This window comes from Lissotriton helveticus, chromosome 2_1 (assembly GCF_964261635.1).
Source record: "Lissotriton helveticus chromosome 2_1, aLisHel1.1, whole genome shotgun sequence".
Lineage (NCBI taxonomy): Eukaryota > Metazoa > Chordata > Amphibia > Caudata > Salamandridae > Lissotriton > Lissotriton helveticus.
In genome coordinates this window covers 1,793,446,709-1,793,471,035 of record NC_136059.1, presented here as the reverse complement: position 1 = coordinate 1,793,471,035, position 24,327 = coordinate 1,793,446,709, and the positions used below count along the sequence as shown (strand labels likewise).

Here is a 24,327-nt window from a genome sequence, read left to right as displayed (position 1 = left end):
CATAAAAATGGAGTCCTAAATATTGCTGAAGTGATATTTTCTACAAACGATATTTAGGACAGACTATTTTTGTTGGGCAATATTCAGTCCAAGATATTCTGGAAACATATTGTATTGGCAGCTTTAATTACATGGGGTCGTTTTCATTTTACTTTAAGTGATTGTGGTATATTTCAATTTCTTTTTTCCTCTCTATTTGTTTCAATATTTCCTCAATGTCACAGAACCCAAATATAGTAATGGAACTCAAGTCTGATTACTCACTCCTAGCAACCATTTCCATTTGAGAAAAATGATTTGTGCTTGTATAAATATGACTTATCTAACAACTATTTGGCAGAACCCCATTACTGGAGACAATGTGACTGTCCTACAAGATGCAGAAGCGGACATCCAATCACATACCGTTAAACTATCTACAAAGCATATGCACACTGCAAGAATGTAGCACATTGTCGAGATTTTAAAATTAAATGAAAATAAAAAATGATATCGTCAATTTAGTTGAAGGTCAAATTAGAGATGAACAAGGACACGAAAAACGGGCATTTATTTTAATCCACATTATGGCACAGTTTCTGTCAAATTTCCAAGAAATATTAAAATGTCCTTCCTAGATATGGCAGACAATTTCGGGGATTCTTCACAAACATGCAAAACCCTTTCAAAGCCGGCCGACCTGTCACAGAGCTTCAATTGATAACACCATAAATCTACATTAATTGTTTGTGTCTGCCTCAGTCAATGCAGTGCAAGCATATTCCAGCAGCGAGGTGCTAGGTAGGGCAGCTCAATGGAGATGTTCTGACATGAGTACAGAAGAGCTGCATCGCCTGTAGCCTGGCAGAGGTAGGCTTCGGTGCAGGAACAAAATGCTGACCGAGAAGATATTTCAATACAGACAGAGCCTCAAAATGTATATTAAATTCAGAAGCGAGACTCCAATGATGCTCGTGCTTTACAAAGCTCATGCAAATGGTTCAGAAAGGTGTGCACATGTAGAAAGCCAAGACTGGTGAGCAGTTTTTTTTGCACACTGTCACCTACACAAATACACTTGAGCAAACACACATCTCTCTGATACTAGGATCATCAGCTGCCACTACTTGCCAAAAGCAGTGACCTCAAAGTAAACCCACTTAAAAAAAAAGACAAAATGGTGCATGAGGGACCCACACAACAGCATAACTGGGCAGTATGTGTAATGCTTTTTTTGCAGTAGTGATAATCTGAACCTGGTGCCCACTGGGTGCTGTTCTAATCCAGGATACATAAGTGATACCGGGAACCCCTATGGAATCAACTCAGCTGGACTACTCCCATACCTAAGTCTGGGTGGCATTGTCATTAAATACTGGAACCTGCTGGCCTGCCTCTTCTACTAATGTAGACCTAACCTCTAAGGCCACATATGCAACTCCAAGGAGAACTTTGCCTGCACCATGCCCAAGTTTGGCAAGCATGTATATAACCTTATGTGCTGGCGAAAAATTGAGGTTTAAGTAAATTTGCTGTAGATGTACGGCCCCCTTAATAAACGACTCTTTGGCCTTTCGTTGGCCTTCATTTGGCACTAATTTAAGGTGATGGCCCTTTTTAGGTCGAGCTGGCGTTGGAGCGCGAAGCGCTCCCGCCAGCTCGACTATAGTCACCTTCCTCCCTGCCAAGGGAGTGAGAGCTGTGAACGAGCAGCTCCAGACCTGTGCACGAGCCGACTCAGGTCCGTGAACGCGCGGGAACGTCAACGTGCACGTTCACGCGCGTCACGCTCCTGTCCTCCCGCGTCTCTGCCGAGGCGCGCTCCAGGCCGACTTGCGGTGTGCGTCACAGCGTTTCTGTGGCCGGAGGTAGGTAAGTGAGGGCCGGGGGGAGGCGGCGGGATTTGTTTGCTTGTTATACTAGTGTTTGGTAAGTTTACTTTTTGCTGTTTTACATTGTACTCAAGAAGGTGGTGGTGTGGATTGTAGCTATGCTGTGCTGGGTTTGATTTCCAATCTTAGCATTGGCCAATTATTTTGTGATTCTAGGTAAATCGCCTTATCTCCTTGTGTCTCAAAATGTAACTTTATTCAACTATGTTTATTAAAAAAGTAACATAACTAGCCTAATGGTGCCCCATTATTATTCCATTTAATATATTCACTTCGGCCCATATCATCACATCCCGATTTCAATCATTCAGTCTCAGTGAGGCATCACTCACATTACATTGCTTTTTCAAGTAATTGCGACTATCTGTGTCGAAATGTCGACAATATTAATTGCCTCTACTAAAGCAAAAATCCCCCTTGGATTTTCAAGCAATCTTTAGATGCCCCTCTGGATGATGAATTTTTCTTTTTGTTTTGAACAGACCGCTTGCTGGATGCTTAAGCACTGCGTAGTTCTATATTTATATTGTATTTTACATGTACAGTCACTTCATCCTCCACTTTACTCTGCACAAGCACTGATGTCACATTGTTTCGGATGCCACGATAAAGGGACCTCCATGAGTGCCGCATTGCGCTGCGTGAATATAGGGACGCTTGAGCGCTTTGTGGGGGTTGCTGGCACTCTGCAGCTGGAGGGACTGCGGGCCGCAGGTTCTCGGCGCAATAGCAGAATACTGCCGCCGGAGAAGAGGCAACCAGGGGTCCTGCTGGGGGATGAGACGTCTTCAGCTGTCCATAGCTCTGGTGGCACACGCTGCTGTTGTGCTGGAAGGGTTGGTAGGCAGCAGCTTCACAAAGCTCTAGTGTACCAGATGTGTTGGGACCGGGCCTGCGGGTGTGTGCTGCCCTGAAGAGAGGACCGTCTGCGTTTGATTAAGAGCGTCTTTTCACTCACTGAGTCCCACTGTTCCCCCCCTTCACACAAATCCTGAACTTCTGCGCCAACAGCTACCTGGGCCTAAGCAACCACCCTACGGTGGTGGAGAGCAGCAGGCGGGCGCTTCACAGCTGGGGTGCCGGCCTCAGTTCTGTGCGATTCATCTTCGGTACCCAGGTACAGGAGTCCACACCCACTCCCCTCCGTCTCCCACGCCTCCTCTTCCCATTCCTGCTCTTCCCATTCCGCCTCTGCTTCTTGCTTACACGCCCTCATTCATGCTACTCTCATTCCTTTCCCCTCTTCCCCCATTCTCCCTTGGCATGCTTTTATCCAGCGCTCTCGACCCCGGCCCACCTCAGTCCTCTTTCTTACTCTTCGCCCTTCCATCTTACTCCTCCACCTGCTTATCCATCACCTGTCTTACACCCTTCTCTGTCACACATCCATCTCCCTCCCTTTCTTCCCTTACGTAATTTCTTCCCACCCTTTTATATCCTTTCCTATTCTCTTATCCTTCGCTCTTGTCTTTCACTTTCTCACCCTTTTTGAACCCTTTTTCATCCTTTCTTTCATCGCCTCACATTCCTTCCTCCATCGTACTTCTCGTCCGCCCTCCTTGCCACCCCTCTTCTCTCTCATTCACTCACCATTCTCTGTTCACGCCTGCCTGCAGTATATTCATGTGTGGTATTGTTTGCTTTAGATATGCAGAAGGCTCTGCTGTGTGCATCATCTCTCCGCACTTCCCTTCAGTGTGTGTTTTACCTATGGAACCACACTGCCCAAAATGTACAGTTCTCTCTTTGGAGGCCTTGCGCACCCAGGCCCAGTGCTGGGAATCATACTGCACGTGTGAACTCGCTCATGCTTTCAACATCAATAACACCTACCCCTGTGCGCGCTGTCCCATGCGTTGTCATGGTGCTCAGGCAGCATATGCAGGGGTGCGGCTTCCATTGGTGCAGCAGGTACTGTTGCACCAGGGCACACTAAACCCATAATATTGCTGTTTTGTATTCTTAAAACTGCTTTTTTAACCGGTATCCACTTCTGGGTGTCGTTTGAGAACTACGTTATGTTGAAACACAGTGAATGCTGTGTGTGTCAGGCCACTCTGCTGAGTGACCTGTCTCTCTTCTCTCTTCTGTGCCAAGACTGGTTTTATCTTATTTCTGTCTCCGTTCTAGTTGGTTACTCCCGACTTTTTATGCGTACAAAAATCTTAAACATTTAAATATAACTTTATGAATGTGATAGTAGGGCCTTTCAAAATATGCGACACACGTGTGACCCGTTTTTGATTGTAATTAGTGTTCGTTTTTTGGGTAAAATGCAACCTTCCACTGATTAACCACCTCCTTGTTTTTTTTAGTCGTGACTGGTTTGAGTTATTGCCTGGAACAAAATAAATAAGTGTGACTTTGAGTATATGTGCAGGGGGGCATGGCCCCCCTATAATGACCCAGCATTGAACAAGAGCTCTGAAGGTACATTCTATTTCTGACATTTGCAATGCAATAGGTCTCGCATTATTAAAGTTAGAGCTATTGGTGTTGCATTATTTAGCAATGCCAATAGCTCAAACTTTAATAATGCGAGACCTATTGCATTGCTAATGCTTGTTTGTGTATAGTTATGATACACAGCTTTTCACATTTTTTATACACAATTCTTACTCAATGTTTTCACTACACATGATGTATCCATCTTCCTAGCTCCTGATGAAGACCCAGTTGTATCAAATCATCCTTTCACAGGTCAAAACGTCTTCACTAAATTATTAATGCTTGAATGTTGTGATTTATGATCAGGCAAAACTATAAATAGGACTGTTTACCATATATTATATTGCACTGTATCTGTTGAAACCCGACATTCTTCTAAAAGTGTTCTCTATCTATGCCTGCTTAGTCTCATTCGCTTTCTGTGAGCAGTGCGCCACTACACGTATTTTGATTTCTGGAACACCTGTCATGCAAAAATAAATATCTTATGTGCTGTATGAATCAATACGTGTTGCACCAAGAGTGAACAAGTGAAAATCAGAGTGTACTTTCTTTTCAATAAATTGACAAGATGGGGACATTTTTATAGATCCTCACTAAGGTATACATGATTTATTGACTACATCTGACAGAATCATAGTTGTATCCAATAGGCAAGAACGGAACTGTCAGGTTTTTATTTGCTCTTTCGCAGAAAACATACCAATTGGTGGGAAAACTGATGCTCATTTGATTGCATTTATTTGTTAGGCTACGAAACTGTTGAATGAAACAACACACGTCCAATCTGCAAGCAGTTTAGGGCCATAAACCTATATTTACAGCTGAAAATTGCTCAATTCACGTCTATCAGGGCTCCATAAAAATGCACGGCAGGCATAAAAGCCTTTACTACTACCTAATGTTATGCCACGTCTGTGAGCAATCACATAGTCTCTGCAACTCTGCGCAAAAGGGGCGGAGTGGGAGGATCAAGCTGTGTTTTGCCTTGAAAGGTAGTGAACAAGTTTGTGTGTTTGTTGGCATTCACAAACTCCTCTCCCACCCTTTCCTGAAAAAGGTCCGAGATTACATCAAGCAAAGGGCTATATTACTCCCATGTCTGAGTGGGAAGAGAACAGACCAATCCCAAGCTTTGTGGAGATGTAGTGGAAGAGACGTTCACCATGGGAACATTGTGTTCCCTGAAGAGAAAAAAAATATAAGAAATATATATATATATATATATATATATATATATATATATATATATATATATAATGTCCATTGCACTGAGGGCTGCACTTCCATAATATGAAGTTCTTCCTTGTGCATAATTCTGCACTGGGGACATAGCACATGTCACGTGACACTCCAATTACAAACCCTGGAAAGCTGCACCTGGAGTAGCTTTCTAGGTGCCCTAGTTGGAATGTTTATGAATGACATCGTCGTACCTTGATGCCGGCACACAGCAGTATGTGTGCAAGTGTAATTATACAACCTATTTGTGAACTGTGCCCCAAGAACCAAGGTAAAGTGCATGGACCACTGATAACAGAGGCGTAAGGTGATGGGACAGGACATCCCCATGTCCCCGTGCCGGCTGGAGATGTCCCCCCCATTGTGAGAAGCACCACGACCTGCCTCTATTGCCCTTCCCCACCCTCGCACAAAGCTTCTCTGTGCAAAATGTCTACACCTAGGGGCAGAGTCTGATAACTGTCTTTTAGAAATATGCTGCAATTGTCTTACACAGTTGTATTTAAATGGTCACTATAGACATATTTACAGTTCCTGCTGTTGGAAGAGTGTATTAAATAATTAGTTGCTAGTTATGAAAATGAGTAGGTGAATGAATGAGCAACTGATGGAATGAGAGGGAGAGTTAATGGTTACGTGAATGAATGTGATCACGTCACGGAGCGAGAGAATGGTTGAAGTACTCAGCAAGTGATGAAGTGTTTCTGCAGGAGTGAATAAGTGAGTATTTGATCAATAGCCAAGCTCTGGGGAGAGAGGAGGAGTGAGTGATGTAGTGAGCAAGGAAAGGAGTGATTGAGTGAGTGAATGTCAGTGAATTAGTCAGTGAATCAGTCAGTGAGCAATAAAAGGAGAGGGTAGGAGAATAAAAGAGCAAGTGAGTGAGTTAGAATGTGAATTAATGAGTAATGGACAGAAAAAAATGCAAACAAAGAGTGTGAGTGGTTCTTGGGGTGGATGCTGTAGTTTTACTAACCTCTTGCCCCGTAGAGGTACGGTATTTCTTAATTATGCAATCCCAGAAGAAAAGTTGCTAAAATAGCCCTGATGATGAGTGGTCTGGGAAAGGTTTAGGGATTTACAGCACCTGGTTAGTACTGATGCTTCAGGTTGTGGTAGTTGTGATTACATCTGGAAAATGGGGAATTACTTGGAGAATCTGAGTTTTCCGCACCGAATTCTGCACTTTTGCATTTTTTTGCACACTTTTCTTTGGGTAAATTTCAGCAGGTTTCACTTGCCAAACATTGCATGGGGAAAATATGGTGTGTGCAGTGCTTACACGGGGACTTGAAATTACAAACACTCTGCAAAACCAGTAGAAAAATTTCCCAGTCCGCTTGTAATCTGGGCTACAGTCCGCCACATAAATCCATTTCAGCCCTGGAGTCAAACTATATAAAGTGCAAGTTTAACATCCATATTTCTTCCAAAACTTGCTAGCGGTAGACCATTGATTCCTCTGGGATATAAGAATTGAAAAGCATGGCCATTATAGCAGGTGTTGCATTCGTGACTTCACGCATCTTTCAGACGCTGATCACAAACACTGCTAATGCCTAGGCCTCACTCCTAGCCAATCAACAGCCACCTATTCCTAGAAGAGAAGCTAAAAGAAGTGCAAAGAGTGGAAGCTACAGAAACTAAAGATGGACTTTGTGCCCTTCTTCCTTTCTGTTCCGGCATCTGGGCTCATGACCCTAGTTGACCGGGCGCAGCAAGGGCAGAACCATAGATAAGAAAGGGTGAGCCAAGGGTAGCAGGTTAGGTGCTATCTGTAACTGACATGCGTGGTGGATAGGTTGACCTTCTCGTTAAATACTAAATGTGAAGTTGAGAACAAGTCTTCAGACTGCCATTCACACAGATGACCAGCCCTTGCATTCCATATAGAGTACATATGCAGATGTGCAGTATGTAATATGTTATTTATTGCTATTATCGATTGTGGAAGGGGCCATCTCACAAGAGAGGTGAAACTATAAGTAAACATTGAGCCCTCTGCGAATGTACGCGTATTAGTACAATTCCTCTGAATAACCTGTTTTTTGACCAAACTATTTTCAATGCAATGGCATCAACAGTGATTTGGTTCATCAGGCCTTCTATGTTTATATGTCATGCTCTGATGGTGGCCTCTTGGGGACACTTTGGTGGCCCTCCGTGGGTTGTGAATTATACCGTCTAGTCACCTTGTGTGGTGCGTCTGACTTCCACAGATCTGTACATACAAAACACATCAACCACAAGCCAAGTATTTAAAGAAAACATAGGGCCTGAGTAGTAAATCGTGACTTCTTTCCAGAACAATCTACGTGGAACAAATAGATGGGCAGGTGTGGAGAAAAGTTAAAGAAACGCTGCCGGGCTGGTGCTGCTCTGTGTTGATGTGGAAGCGGAAAACAGCCTGAATTATTGACTTCTGCCGGTGTGCCTCGCGCCGGCGGCGCTGCCCGGCTTCAGGGCGGCCTCTGCAGCAGACTCCTGCCTTCACCCCCCCTCCAAAGTCTTTCTATTGAAGGACTGCGTTCAACCGAGGGCGCCCAGCTGAGACCGCGGCCTCCTGCCCCCGAGGGGCGAGAGAGAGGGGGCCCAAAAACAAGCCCCACCAATTCACTGATCATCTACGAAGTCAGCGATAAATGCTCAATGCAGCAAAACGCCGCCTGCCTCGTCTGGATGCAGATTCCTGCTTCACTGCTGGAGGGATGAGAGGGGGTGGATGCAACCCGGGCTGGAAATGTGGTCCCCGCCACCAATAACACCTGTGATTAAATCATGAAGGGGGATCTATAGATCATTAATCACCCACAGCCAGCTGTGCACTGAGGGAGCAGGGGTGCTGCAGTAAGCAGGGTGGGTGGTTGTAATAGCAATCTGGTTTCCTATGGGTGAAGCATAAGACAACATTGCATGCCACCTACCAGAGGATGGGTGGATGGGGTGAGTTGTAGGTCAATGGGACCAGTGAGATGGTATGAGGCAACTGGACATTCACTGCACCTGTACTATGGCACCTGTGCATAATGGGAGCTGACCAGTGCCTCTGCCACTACATCCCCAAGCAATACGTCCAGCTGCAAACTCAAGTGGATTGAATATGTGCCCAGAAGCATGGGATGGAAATGGGAAACAGATGAATGAGAAAGAGTTACAGGTGGGTGGACATGGCCGCCCATGGATGGTCTGAAAGCAGATGGGGTGGGGCCCATCACTCGTACCTTGCGCTTCCGATCCGTCCGGTCGCGTGGGGTCTTCCGCTGCCTCCGCCTCTCCTTTTCCTTCTCTTCGATGGTGGGTACCTCCAAATCCCTGCATTTTTTGATGGAAGCGGCAGCATGAGCCATCTTGAGATGAGGAACCCCAACTCCCAAATTTTTTGCTCACGGCGAAACAGGTGATTGCCTTCTGTCGAGGTCCTGTGCTGGTTGGCAGCCAAGGCTTGATGGTGGTAATCCTCTCTTTCTGCACCTCTGAGGCAGGTCACAGCTCCACTCCAGCTCTTGCACAACCCATCACCTAATGGAGCTTATGGATGCTTTGAGGCAAAGAAGCAAACACACCCACACAGGCAGCAGCAGCCAGGTAAGCAAAAAATAAAATCAAACGCCAGACCATTAGACCGGAACCACTCCAGATTTGCAGTGACCGCTAGTAGAGATGAATGCCACAGACCATGTAGAAATCTATCCTTAAGAAGCACGTTCTCAGATCAGGAGAGGTCTTTCGGGACCACTTCACACACACACACACACAGCTCGTGTCCTCTGGCTAAAGCCAGGAAGGATCCATCGCACCGGAGCCGGTAGGGGGAGGGCAGGTCCTTGCAGATTCCAGCAGCACTCCTATGCAGGGTGAGAAGAGAAATGGTGCAGTCTGACTTAATGACTTGCTCCCGCGGCTGCCGCTGTTGCTATGACTGTCTCTGCTGAAACACATGACTTGAATCCCCCCTCCCGACTGGTTCTTTCCTGCCTTCCTGCAAATGAAAGTAAAAGGAACAGCTCGGTCCAGTTCACCTGTGCGTGCACCCAGTCGTATGAGCGCAGGGTGGGAGTCCGGTGGTCTGGGAAGAGGTGGTCAGTCCACCCACGTGATGCTCCAGTGAGGAAAGCTGCAGGAAGCAGTGCTCGGAGGGGAAGAGGGGGCTCGCGGCGGTGCTCTGGCGGAGGAGGGGGGCGAGGAGGGGGCTTAGCGCTGCAACAACACATTAATCCTCACACAGTTCCCTCCCTGAGCCGGCCACATACCCCGAGGCGGTTTCTGTGGCTCGAGAAGAAACCATTTGCAGGAATGACTGCTTTCATAGTACGTTTTTGGGGTGCACCTTGTAGGTAGAAGCCCCCATCATCGCTTTATTTATGGGTTCCACCTGCTGCATCAAAAGGAGGCAGTAGAAGGCCTGCTCCCACCCACGGATGCCAGAGGCAGCCCTTCACAGGAGGAGTTTAATACTGCCCATGTGCCAGCGACAGTGAAAGGAAGCACCACTCCCATGAATTAAACTAAGCCGTGACGTGTGGCAGCACTCCCAAGGCATGTGTGTGTCTCTGAGGGGGCCTGGTGGAGTCTTCCATGCTGACCAAGGTGCTGGGAAAGAGAAACCAAGAATGAGTGGTTGAGCCGGCTGCTTCCAGGAGGGCGATCTCCCTCTGGGCACTCCTGAGTACACCCACTGCCAAGGACAGAGTTTTGAGGATTATAGGCATAGGTCACCCTACCTGCTCCATAGCTTCCAACGCGTCTTCTGCAATATCTATTTATGTGCATGTTGTGACTGAGAATACCGCTTGATGAGATACACCCATGTGCGCAGGAACTGACATCACCGCATTTCCCATCACCCATCTGCACAAGAAGTTATATCACAAACTTTAAAATAAAAAGCCTCTCTAGAGTACTTCATTTCCCACCACCCATCTGCACAGGCTGGTTTTTACCCCAAACTATATTTTTTAGGGAGAAGCCAGGCAAGAGGACTTTGTTTTCTGTCACTCATCTGTTCCAGAGTGACATCACTGCATTTCTCATCATCGATATGCACAGAAAGTAAAATCACTTCCCACCTTCTACCACTTGGGTGTACTTACAAAAGGGTAAATATAGGGGAATTGCCTGTTTGGGGCTGTTGTGACAGGAAGGGCCTTGGACCAGAACCGCTGTTCCACTGAAACTTAGAAGGTGCAATATAATCATAGCCTAACTCCATATTGCCAGTCACCACAATCACATCCAGAGCAGGGCAGAACAAATACTAATTTAGCATAAACACAACACTTAGACTCAACCTCGTACATCTCTGTCTACCACACACCCTCAAATTACAGAATATATGTACTCCATGCAGCTCATCACCTGTCACAAGCTTGGTGCCCTCCTCATCATGGTGCACCCTACATCCAACACATCCTAGGCGTCCTTCTTCCCACAGACTACAGCATCTATCATGTGGAGCATGCGCATCAGAAGAGAGGAGGTCTCACTGACATCCATAAGTCCTCCTGAAAACATTGGCAAGCACACTTAACTTTTATACTCAGCTACTAGCATGCCACTTACCACTCTCTGCAGCTGAGACCACCACTTTCCATCTTTTCTACAGGGCACTTGGACAGGACAAGGACTTCGTTGATGAATTATTGGCTATTCTTGCCACCACATCCATCCAACACACCCTTATGACATTCATGAGTGACTTCTACCTCCCATATAACACACGGTAAAAAAATATTCACCCTCTTAAATCAAATTGACGCACTCAACATGATACATCATGTCACCTAGCCAACATACTCCAAAGGCCACATCCTCGATCTGATGTTTTCAACATCACCAACACCCAAATGCAAACAAACCATACTCCTGGACTGGACCGACAACCTTGCCATCCCTATTCCTCCCTGCTCAGCATCCTACCAACAAACCAAGGTCTACCCACAAGAGAAGAGCAGACCTTCCAATCCTTCAAATACTTACCCATCAACAACTTAATTCATGAACTCATTTCTCTTCCTGCTGATTCCATGTCGAATGCCAACAACATTCTAAACAACTACAGCGCTTTTTTTGAAAACTAGGCGAACACTTATATTCCAATGAAAACATGCAAGTGCAAGTCAAAACCTTCAGCAGCCTAGTAGCTCACTGACAATAAACACTCCTTTCACAGATAGAAAAGAAACTGGAAGACAAACAGAAATCCCAAAGACCTCATGATACTGGAGTTCCGCTGTGCAACAAACAGACGGCTCATCACATCGACCAAAATACAGTTATATACCAACACCATCAATGAAGGCCCCAACAGAAGCAGTTCACTTTTTAAGACAATGAGGCACTGCATCAACCTCCGCCTGACCCATCTATCTCATTCTCCACAGATACGTTCAACACCATCAATCACTTCTTCTGTGAAAAACAATGTGACAGTAAATCAACAACCACCAAGCCTGCTTCTCCTCTTACACACACCCCTTCTTGTAGAACCCAAAAATGGTCATCCTTCAACACCCTGTCTCTCACAGATGTTGCAGACATCCTCAACTCCCTCAAAGCCTCTTCCTAAAAAGATCATGTCTTACCTTTGTCTTTCATCAAAGGTTTCTCACTCCTCCTCACCATTATCATCTTCTCTCTCACCCAAGGCACCTTCCTAGAAGCTCTCAAGAGTGGCCAGATCAGGAGGAGGAGCCAAGATGGCGACCGCGATGGCCGCTTAGGCTCCCGGCTCCGTAACCCTCCTAATCCTGCTGCAAAATCCTGCCAACCATCCTGTACCTGCGCACTGCCCCCGTGTAGCGGAATTGGAATGGTGCCGACTCGTGTAACCCCGAAGATTTTACTGCTCTGAGTGCGCTGTAACGTCGCCCTGAAGTTTGCTGCCTGCATCAGCGGGGCCGCGAGTACGAGTGCGGCCGGCCATCGGTTCGATGACATCAGCCATAAAACTGAGGAGGAGCCGGCCCGTCGGAGCGGAGGGGAGGTTTGTTCTGATATCGCAGCTCACTATTTGGGGGTTTTTGGCACCGGAGTGAAGTGTACTACTACTTCTGCTGTGGGCACAAGTGGCGTGTTATTTTGCCGGAGCACGGAGGGGCGTCGGTCTGATGGTCGCGGGTATATCCTGATCAGGCTTTGACCCCCTCTCACGCGGATGGATTGACTTGCTGGTTCTGCCCTTAATCTTTGGGGGGTCTGTCTCTGGGGGCCCGGGAGACGGACCGGGAGCCGAGAGCAAGGTATGGTGCCTCACGTCGACCCCTCGGTGAGCCGGACCCGCTCCTCCAAGGCGCCCGAACTCAGTTCTGCTGATGAGCCGGACGGCCATGTTCTTTGTGCGGACTCTCCATCTCCTGTCCGGGAAGCCGCTTGCGTGCTGATGCATACGGAGCGGCCCGGATTTCAGCTTACGCTTGGAGTAATACTTGCAGCACTCGATGGTCTCTGTCTTTTCTTGGCCCGGAGGACACATATCCTGGGGAGTAAACTAGATGCCGCTGCTCTCGGATGGGGACATTTACAAACGGCTGTTCCTGAAACTGGTGGTATTGCCAGAGTACTAGAGTCCACTGAACCCAGTCTTATTGAGGTCGACCCTGAGATGCGTGGGATACATGATTCTCGGGAGGGTGTCTCTGATCATGCCCAGGTACTGGCTATGCCGACTGTGTCAGAGTGTGGGACACTGCGACGGAGGAGAGGACAATCGAGCCATGTGTCGAGGCTGATGGCTTCTGTGCAAAAACCGTGGGGGATCATCCGGGCGGTACGCTCGCCCTCTTTTGAGTTGGTGCGTCAGGACTTGAAGCGACTCCGAGAATTTTTGTCGGCATGGCTGGGACCTGGAGACAGTGGACTCGAATGTGTACATTTGTTTTGGGTTTGCTTCTGTGTGCATTTCGACATTCATCTCCGGTTTGTTGACTCTTCTAAGATGGCGGCGGTTCGGGTGCCGTACTACTGTGTGCCTGATCGCGCGGGTCAAGGCTGAGGACGATTTCTGTTTTGAGACATTGATTTGAGCGGACATTGATTTGAGCGGTAAATGTGTGGGTTCCACCTTGAATATTACTACCGGGAGGCGTTTGTGGGCGTATATTGGACCCCCCGATCTTAGTTCTTTAGTGTAACGGGGTCGGGTGGGATGGTGCTTTTCAGATTGCTGCTCCCCTACTTCCGGCTGTCTCTTGATTTGTTAAAACTTGCTACTTACTAAGGTAGGGGGTGTCAGCCTTTCGTGGGGGGATGGGAGTCCGGGAGCCCGTATTGATTTGTAATTTTCTCCTCCTCCAACTTTTTCCCCTTCCTTGGGGTGTAGTTTAGGGGGCGACAGGCACACTGCTAATGGGGTTAGGTCGTAGCCATCTGCAGGGGTGTAGGGTGGGGGGATGTGGCGGGGTTTTTTATGTTTCCTTTGTTATTTTCTATGACCATTCTATCTCCCTTTTCCCTTCTTCACAAGAGATGTGGCGTATTCTCCTGTTTTGTCTCCACGTATCTGGGTGTCATGTGTTTGCTTCGTATATCCTGTGACTGCGGTCGGTACTGTCTAATTGTTTTTGCTTCTGCTATATGATGGTGTTGATTTCTCAGTTGATTCGAACTGTGCAGCGCTTCTTCACTTCTATTGCTGGTCCGCAACTGTGTTGTATTTCGTTTGCTGACACCCTATATGTATATTTCTCCTCTTGTGATTTACTAATAAAAATATATATATATAAAAAAAAAAAGAGTGGCCAGATCCTTCAGTGCCTAAAGAAACCTACATTAGACCCTGATGACATTGCCAATTACTGGCCCATCACTCACCTACCATTCATTGACAAGATCACTGAAAAAGCAGTCTGCACTCAACTCCAAGATCACATCAATGCTAACCATCTCCTGCACCACTAACAACAGGGCTTCAGATCATTGGCAATGCCCTCACGACCACAGATGAAGATGACCCCTGCCTCCTGATATTGTTGGACCTCTTAGCTGCCTTCAACACAGGTGCCCATCTAACGCTTATGTGCATCCTAGAGTTGTTGATATGATTTATTGGCAAAGTCCTTCACTAGCTCTCCTTCTACCTTTACAATCAATCCCAGTTCGTTCAGTTTGACATCTCTATGTCCCAAAAGATCCCTATCATCTGCAGAGGTCCCCCAGGGCTCCCTACTGTCTTCTGTAATCTTCAAGCTCTACATGGAGCCCCATTGGACTTAGAGTAAAACACACCAAGATTCACCAATGTCCTGACAATACACAACTCTCCCGGAAAGCCTCCTCTGCTCCAGACACTCAATGTCTCAAACAATGGTTGCACCTCATCCAGACCTGGATGTCCCTCAACTGGCTGAAGCTCAATCCAACCAAAATAGAGTTCCTGTTGTTTTTCAAGAATAAGAAACAAAAAATAGTACAAACCTGGCTCAATGACATAAAACTTGATGTCTTCAAACCTCAACTTTCACTGATGCCTAGTCTCTTGGATTCAACTTGGGCACCAACCACATCCTGAAGGCACACATTGCCAAAAACAAGGACTGCCTGGCACAAGTTCTCTTTCCTAAAGAGAGTAAAACAGGTTTATCCAGAAATAAACTTCAGGTCTGCTGTCAGGCCCGAGAACTCTGGCATCTGGATGGTGGTAACATCTTGCTCCATGACCTCCCAGACTCCACAATTGAATCCCCAAAGGGCATTCTACACACAACAGCACCTCTCAGGTAGGGACAGAAGAAATATTATAATGTTACCCCCATCCTGATGGAAGCCATTGGCTCTCCATTACAGCACTCACTATCTTCAAAACCAAATCCATCATTTACAAAGCCATCATGTGCAGCACCCTTGCTTTTTTTCACAGACAAACTCACCATTCCTGGTGGCTTTCAGTACACCTGCAGCCCATAAACCATCAGCCTAAGGGCTGTGAAAAAATGTTTAAAAAATTCAAAAAGCAGGCCTTTTCCATCTATGCAGGCAGAATCTGGAACAACTTTCCTATATCCATAAGGACTGCCCCAATTCTGCTCCAATTTAGGTAAGAGTTGAAGACACACATCTTTGAAGAACCCTCCATCACAATGCAGTAACAATAAAATAACTAGCTACTTCTATCGTTCGTTGACGGTATGCTGGCATTTGACCCTGTACAGCACTTTGCTGCCTTTTTAGCTAGATTCCACCTATGCAAACACCCTATACACACAGAGATACATACATGTGGCAACTGCGCTTTCAAATGGATCAGTATTTGGAACCTGGGAGAACCTGATGCTGGACAAGTGAAGGTGCAGAAACTGCTTGAGGTTTCCAGTTACTTTGCCTCAAAGCACAGCACCTCAATGCTTGGCAGCAGCATTCAAGCGATGTATAGTGCATATGAAAACACAGATAAACTAAGCAAATGTCTGAGGTTTGCCATCCACTGCTCCTCTTCCAGCAAGCCTCTAGAAGTGAGGCCCAATAACACTTATAGATTCTGCTCCAGTTTGTATTGGATCTGTTCCTCTGCATTCCTACTCTCGCCTCCTCAGAGTGCGGCCCATCACTCACTGAGTCCTCCTTCTGCTGGGCAGGCATTACCACAGAACAGGCGAAAGCTGAGTGAAGCCCTCTTCGCTCCTGAGTTTTAGCCTGCATTTGCATCATGTAAAATGTCCAGCTCCCACCCACAGCTCTACCTTTCCTCTTTATGCTGAGATCCTGCTGTCTTTGTCTTCCTCCTGGCTTTTCGGATTTCATATTGAGCTGCTTCAATCTAGTTGCCTCTTTATTTTTCATGTTTCACTCACCTGATGTGTGCCGCCTCCATTGCCATTCATCCTGCCCTTGCGGCCAACCAGCTTTCTGCAACCAATTGCATTGCCATTGATCCTGGCACGCTCTGTACAATGGTACCCTTGAGTGACAGCCTTCTGTAACCTGAGCACACTCTGACTGAGGTATCTCTCTTCTTCCACACATTACCCACTCCTCTCTGCACCGGCCTCTCTATCTAACTCCTGCTCACCTAAGCTTTTGCATGTCCCATATTCCACATTCCTAATCTGAGGGACTGGAACGATGGCATAAAAAAGTGAAAATAATTAAAATACATGGATCATTAAGTTGTTTTATATGAACAAAGTTTCTCGCCTAGCACCTTCTTTTGTTACAAACACAAACTTTCAATGTATTCTCCTGCCACTATACTTCTCAAGTCGACCAGACACGAATATTTCATATAATTTATTTCCGAAACAATAGAAGATATGCAAATCCTTGTACGTTGGTCCAAGTGCAGAAATAACTTGGTGTTAGCCCCCTTTCTAATAGATGTATGTTGTGTTTAGTGAATCAAGAAAGCAAGATGGTAGCAATGTGACTTCTGTGTGAAAGCCATGAAGTTAAGCACGACAAGCGAGTTGAGTCAAGGAAGAGGAGGATTACAAAACAGCAGGGTGGGCCGGAAAGGAGAATTCAGAGAAGGGAAACCCTGACTAGAAGACAACAGAAAGATCCAAGGTGGGAGGTAATAGTGGTCTCCAGCTAACAGAACATTTGTGTAAGGTTAAGAGGTGGGAGAGGTTTCAGTGGCAAATTCCTGGGAATGACTGGTGTCATGTAAGGAGTACGTACTTTGGGGCTTATTTACAAGAAACTGACACATCTGTATAGATGCGTCAGTTTCCCTTTGTCTGGGTGCAAAACCCTTGCGTCACCATGGATGCACCATATTTACGATACGGCGCACAATGGCGCAAGGAATGACAGATGCGTCCGAAATTTTTATGCATCTGTTGGCGCAAAAGTCACGCATTGCTGGAGTCGTGTCTCAAGCACAAAGCATCTCCAGCAATGCATGAGGAGGCTTATTCCAAACATACTGTGTTACTCCTTATGCCTACTCCAAGCAGATATAGGGTTGTGACACAGTGGCGTCCAAGAAGTGGTGCATTGAAATATGGTAGATTTCACTGCATCTCTTCTACGAGGCTTTCCCCCATGGGAGCGCCCACCGTGCATACATTATACCTGATGCAGTTATACTTTGGTGCAGGGCTTTACAAGGTGACGCATATTCCTACATGATAGAACGGCGGCGCAAAAATGTCACAAGGGGCATGTTAATCTGCCCCTAAATTCTATGTTGAGCCTGCGCCCTAACAGACCCCATTCAGTGACTTTCAAGTGGGCATGTTGACACTTTTCTCTCTTTAAGTTCTCCCATTGCATTGTATATTCTGTAGTTGTATATTTCACTCATCAGCTGTTATCATACAGTTACTCCAGGAATCAAAAACCTAAATGTCCAAGTCCTGATGTACTCTGAGTATCATGTGGTAATACACTGCTTTTGCTTTCCATTTTCCTTAAGTACAACTTCCAACCAATATTTCGCTCTGACTGTGTGCTGCATGTTTCTTTCTCACACAAGCAGATGCAATTCTTCCAGTTTTATTCCAAAGTGGCCCTCCCAAAACCCCACGATGGAAGGTGCAATTGGTACGCTCTCTTCAGGGGTCAGCCATGTAGTGATATTTTACAAATCTACAGATGAGTGGTGGGGGCACCTAACAGGCCGAAGATTTTAAACTGAACCCATCTGAATGGGATAGAGTTCCATTCTATGCCATCGTGACATGGGATGGTCCTTTTTTCCTTATCATCTTAATGTAAATGAGCCTACTATCACAACAACTATGTGGGTAGCAACTAAATGCAAAACAATGGTCTGCCCTATTGCCCATGTTAAAACAAGGCTGCAGTTAATAGGTTATTGCACAGTTGTCTTGCTGCATTGACCTGTCAGCCATTTTTAGAGAAAGCCAGTGCCAGCAAGATTGTGAACCAGTGTGTGCGTGCACCAACAAATGTGTGCTTGAGAGAACGGGCAGTAGGTCAGGGAACACCTTTGGACAGAAGAAATCTTGTGATGTGGGTGGTGCCAAAATAGCCTTGACGTCAGTTCTTTCTCGTTGTCGCATGGGTATCCAGAGCATTGTTTATTGAGAGTACTGCCAATGAGTCGTGCTTAGATTTATTGGGCACCATCACAAAAGTCTACACCTTATATGTTCATGTAAAGCATGGTGTCTGGGAGAGGTTTGGGTTCACTGGTGTCTTAATTAGTTGAGGAGCTCGAGTAGCAACATAACTAAAACATAACAGGCACAATCCAACAAAACAGTTGAAATAGAACACAACAGCCACAGTGCTACAAAGCACTTTGCTGCAAAATAATATCAACACCAAAACCAAAGAACACATCACCACCACAAAAATGCCACACAATAAATATGCACAGACTTTCTTGTCACACATTACCACCTGCCAAAGCCCGCTTTCATAGTACGGGGTTAGAAGGTGTGTGAACCAAGTACTGCTATAAGTTGCTACCACCAAGGACAGGAAATAGCATCAGCCAGAAATGTTTTGTAATTCAGACCCAAGTTTGTGATGCTTTCTTATTGCAATTGTATTTATATAGTGCTCACTACCCCTGACCAGACGTCAAAGTGGTTTTTCGGCGAGTAGCACACTACTCCGGAACGCAAAAAGTTTTAGTGGTGAATTAGTACAAGGAGATATGAAATTCATTTGAGTGGTGAACTTGTGAGTTTGTTATTTGGATTGAAAAAGCATAGTGGACGAATAGAAGAGGGAAGGGTTTGCATTTATATGGCGCTTTCTACACCCGATGAAGTGTAGAAGCACTTTTTGCGGGGGTTGCCCGCTACTCGGGAACTCAAACAGGATTAGTGGGGAATCAGTATAGGGAAATATGAAATTCTTTTGAGCGGTGGACATGTTAGTCTGTTAGTTGGATTGAAAAGTATAGTGTAGAGCAGGGCTCTAAGTGGGATGAAAAAACTGGGGGGTCTCTCAAAGGGGCGTGGCCAATGTAATTGTGGGCGTAGATTAAAAACACATAAGCTAAAAATCTGTGCTTCGCATTGTGTACCACCCGACTTGTATTTTGCTGTTTCTGTCATTGGTTACAGATATAGGATACAACAAGTAATATCATACTTACAAATTCAGAATATTGGCTTTGCCGATGGTTGTTAGTTGTATAAGATAAATAATCAGCAAGTATGGCTTGTATATAATATTGAAAAAGATTCCACTTAAAGCCCTGGTGACACCACAACAATGTTGCTGCTCCTGAGTCTCAAAAAGAGAAGGGAAATCCAGAGAGAAAATGACTTTCTTTAAAGGATTTCCCTTCTCCTACAACGCTCACCCGCGGTGACGTAATGCCGTAACTTCTCCACTAGTGAGAAGTGAGCAGTGTGAGCAGCGCACATCGGTGTGCCTGCTGTTACTGCAGTCCGGAACAAAAACGGACCTCTTGTGCCAGGGCACAAAGCAGAGCTCGATATAGGCCCTTTTGATACCCCCTTAAAAAAACTGCTGGTGCTCAGCACCGGTAAGACCCGGCCCACTTAAAGCCCTGGTGTAGAGGTAGAAGAGGGAGGGTGTAAAAAGTTTTGTTTTTTTGGAGCTCATAGCAGTAGGAGGAGGTTTGGGATGTCTATGCAGAAAACCTAGCAAAGTTCTAAGCCTCCTGGACATGCGCTGGACACCCATGCGCCAGTTGTACTTTATATATTGTGACTGTGTGCTCTTCAGCCTGCACTGGTTTGTGTTCTCGGGACCAGGCCTCTGTTCTGTGGAAAGCCACAGGAAAGCCAAGTAAGATAGCAGCAAACAGCCCTCGGTGGAATCCCGGTGAGTCATATTACAAGGCACGAGCCGCTGTGATTTCATGATATAATTCCGGATCTGTAATGAATACGCTTCACCTACAAACACTTCAAAGAGGGAAAAGTAGCGCATTAGGGCGAATTAGGCCTCTTTGTGAGTTGTCATAAGCAAACAGTTGTTAAAGATAATACAACTATGTGCATTTATTTATCCAGTACATGAGTGAGCTCCAGAGCCGAATAAAAACGATCTCGTATTGATTACCTGGGCCACACTTAAATAGCGTTGATGTGGCAAGAGAGAGCTGTATAAACTGCCTGCCTCTTGTCTCCTAGGAACATGCATGACGAGAAACAGGCCCTCACGTGGCCTGAAATTAATATCAGGGGGGAAACATGTTGAAACCGGCAGCACGTTGCAGGAGGCTGTGACTGAATGGGGCGACAGCAGCATGGCCGGCTCCTGGCAGCCCACACGACTCTAGTCTGCAGCACGCGACGGAAATGCCAGCCGCAAGATCCCTCATTCCAGGTCTGCGCATGCGCATATAAAGTCAGTGACCTGTCCTGCCTACCACGCGCCCAAATGTAGGCAAGGGACATGTACCTTAGCTGACTAGTAAAAGATCGCCAAACTTGGGGTACCATGACCCCACAAACACACACACACCGGGACCGGGTGCCACTGTACCCACTGCATTAATAAAAGCCACGCCTCTCTAAGGAGCCAATCAGAACGTGCAGGACTTGACAAACCAAAGCTCCTAGGGTGCAGATTTACAAGCCCCTTGCGCCTCCTTGCGCTGCCATTGCGTCACTTGTTTTGATGCAACGGCGGCGCAAACAATGCACCCTATTTAGAACATGACACATCTAGGGAGATATGTCACGTTGTAAAGCCCTGCGTGACATTATACCTGCGTCAGGTATAATGTATGCAGGGGAAAACCGTATGCAGGAAAGCCTCGTAAAAGGGACGCTGTCAAAATTTACATGATTTCACTGCGTCTCTTTTAGGACACCACTGCGTCAAAACCTTACGCCTGCGTAAGGAGTGACGCAGTGTTTTGGGAATAGGCCGCAACACGCCTTGCTGGAGTTGCGTCGTGCTTGCGACACAACTCCAGCAATGCGTGACATTTCCACCAACAGATGCGTCAGAATTACTGACGCATCGGTCAATCCTTATTGTGAATACGACGCATCCATGGTGGTGCAAGCGTTTTTCAGGGTGGTGTAAGGACAGTGACGCATTTCTATAGATGCATCACTTTCTTGTAAATCTGCCCCTTTGTATGTATGAGCAGCTGCCTGTGTTGTGTTCCTGCTTGTAGGACTCACCACAAAAAGCAAAATGTGTTTCCTGAGACTCAAACACCCCCCTTTCATTAAATAATTTTTTCAGTGACCTCATTATGTATTAAATGAGGGATGTTAAGCCCGTGGTTGCCCCACCTCCGTTTGCCAGTTTCTGCTCTAGCACATTCTTCGACAGACAGGGTAATTAATATTGGCAAAGAACTGGGCCACTTTGGATGCACGGCGCAGCCAAGAAAAATTTGAATCCAGATGCCATTTGGAACCAACCAGGGCACAAGTAAACCAGCTCTCATCTGGCTACTGAATTATGCAGGTGGAACAGGAGGGCGGCGGTGTCCAAGTGGGACTTAGAAGCAGGGTGTTGGCTAGTGTTATCTGAGGATGTTTCCTCTCAATTACACATTCACTGACCTTCACACAATGAACGAACCATCACCACTTCAAAAATTAAATATAATTTGCATCTAACCATGCACGCAAAACCAGCCGCCTGCCACACGGAAGGATCGATCCATTGTACAAGAAGCACCACATTTTTCACACTGTTCAAAAGATAACCACATATGATGATAATACATTGATCCCAGCAGGAAGATAACAATACGATGGATGGGGACAGGGCAAAGCTCTGTGTGGGATGGTGGGTGCTAGTGGTGCACGCCAGCTCTTATTTTGGGGACTGGAACTTATTTTTCATTATCAGACGTTTACCCAAAGCAAGACAGACAAAGACAAGGCAGGGTGGAAGAAGGTGGAAGAGAAAAATAGGAAAGCAATGACAAATGGAGAAGAAGGGATTAAAAGGGCCTGCAACAGTAAGATAAAGAGACTGGAAATATAGCGTGGTGGAAGAAAAAGGTACTGTGGATGAAAATATTAAGCAGCCTTGGGATTCAGCAACTTCGGCATTTCCACCGCCGGCACTGAACTTCTAAACACAAACGTAGCCACCTGCATTTATTTGCTTTACAAATTAGGCACCGTCAAGGGTTGATGTTTAGTACCAATGCTGAATGGATCTTTGGCGAGTACATATTGTGGATATATCCATCAAGGATGTGGAAGGCAGAATAGCAGAGGTGCTGACCCAGGTGGTGGGCCAGCCTGGCATCACTATATACCATTTTGGATCTTTTGGGGGCACTGTGAGTTGCAGCATTCTATACATTTAGACGGTTTCATTTGAAAGTGACCAATCCGACTTTGACATGACCAACTCACATATGACCCTGTCTCAATGTCCCTAAATGAACTAAACTGAACAGTAACAATTACATTGGTGTTACTTCTTTACTTCATCATATATAGCTTGGAACTGATTGCAGCTTACACCTCCTATTCAACAGTTAATTGTCGGCAAGTACACAATCTCAGTTCTACCACAAATAGGGCGGAGCATTAGGCCTGTCCCTGGATGGGTGGAGCAGAAGAGGCCTCCAGTTGTGAAGTCATAAGGGGGCAATGTTCAGGAGCACAGGGACAGACACCATGTGGAGTGATGGCGGATGTGTGTATGCAAAAGTAGGCAGCAGGATGTGTGTGCTGGGAGTGGTGTTCTCATCTCACGGGCCCTCTGCCCAGCACGCCACATCCCTGCTTAACTGGTGCAGGCAGCGTGAATGAACGTTGGGAGGGTGCACATGCCTCTGATAAATATAGTCATATAAATATTAGGGCTGCTCCCAACTAGAAAAATGAATTTTTCTTGAAAGAACTTGAAACCAATCTAAATCAGGTCTTCACTTGGGTTGTGAACTCCACTCCATTTACGGAGTTTTTCGCAGTCCGCGGAGATCGTGGAGTTCTTAAAAAATCGCAGAGTTGAGTTTTTTCTTCGCTCGCGCTCACCAACCTTAGATTGGCAAGTACGAGTATGAAAATCCAATTGCTAGATCACCTCCCAGTGAGATTTTTCAACGCGGACAGTCGTGGATGGTTGCAACTGCTCGAATTAAGAAAATTTCCATCCGCGTTGAGGAAGCTGCAGCTAGAGTAGAACATCTACTCGAGCGGCAGAAAGAAGCAGCGCCCTCTTGCTCTGCACATGGTGCCATTCACGCTGATTTTCAAGCACGGGACAGACAACCGGCGCAAAACGTCAGCTCAAACGGCATGACCTAACGAACTCTGCCACAGGCCTCTGGTCCTTGTGCTGTCTTAACCTCAGCAGAACTCTAATGGCCTTCTGGATATGTAGCAAAGCCCCTCACTACTTGTAAATATTCACACAGGAGTAATTTACTCGTCGCATAACTAGAATATTTTTAGAACATATAATCTCACTTGGGATTTTACTTTATTACCTTTGTAAAAACTTTTGATATTTCTTGAGAACTGGTAACATAATTATAAGACTCCGGTGTTTATTTGTAATTTCAAAGTTGTATTTTTCACTCTTGTATTTCTTGTACTTAGAAAAGTAGTAGCATCAATATTTTTCACATAATTCATTAAAAGTGTTAAAATGTACAAAACCCTTAAATTGGACTGGAGAGTTAAGCCACACCAAAAGAGTGAGAAGAACTGTCGAGACAAAAAGATAATTTTAATAAGAAAAGAAAATTATTTAATGAGTAAATATTATTTATGTATGTATTTATTTAAAAGTTATGTAAAGCATTGCATGGAGGTATTCTCTTACATCAGAGGCCTAGATTCCCTAAAATATAAAAATTGGTGATGTGATCGTTGGGGTTTGGAATTTTTCAAAAATAGTAACCCTGAACACAGGTTTAGAATTTATTGCCTTTTGCCAGTAAAAAGAT

At 45.8% G+C, this 24,327-nt stretch overlaps 1 protein-coding gene across 5 annotated transcripts in view; it reads right to left on the bottom strand.

Annotated features, from left to right (window-relative positions):
* ANK2 (ankyrin 2) overlaps window positions 1-24,327 on the bottom strand; it is a 1,987,506-nt gene that overhangs the window by 1,067,715 nt on the left and 895,464 nt on the right. The window contains exon 1 of one of the 5 annotated variants that reach the window (XM_078676739.1): window positions 8,783-9,381. The exons of 3 other annotated variants lie outside the window; for them this stretch is intronic. In XM_078676739.1, coding sequence (XP_078532865.1) covers window positions 8,783-8,908 — 126 coding nt within the window. In that variant the 5' untranslated portion in view covers window positions 8,909-9,381. Of the gene's footprint in view, window positions 1-8,782; window positions 9,382-24,327 lie in introns of those variants that run through there. One more of the 5 variants, XM_078676737.1, reaches the window with a different exon arrangement.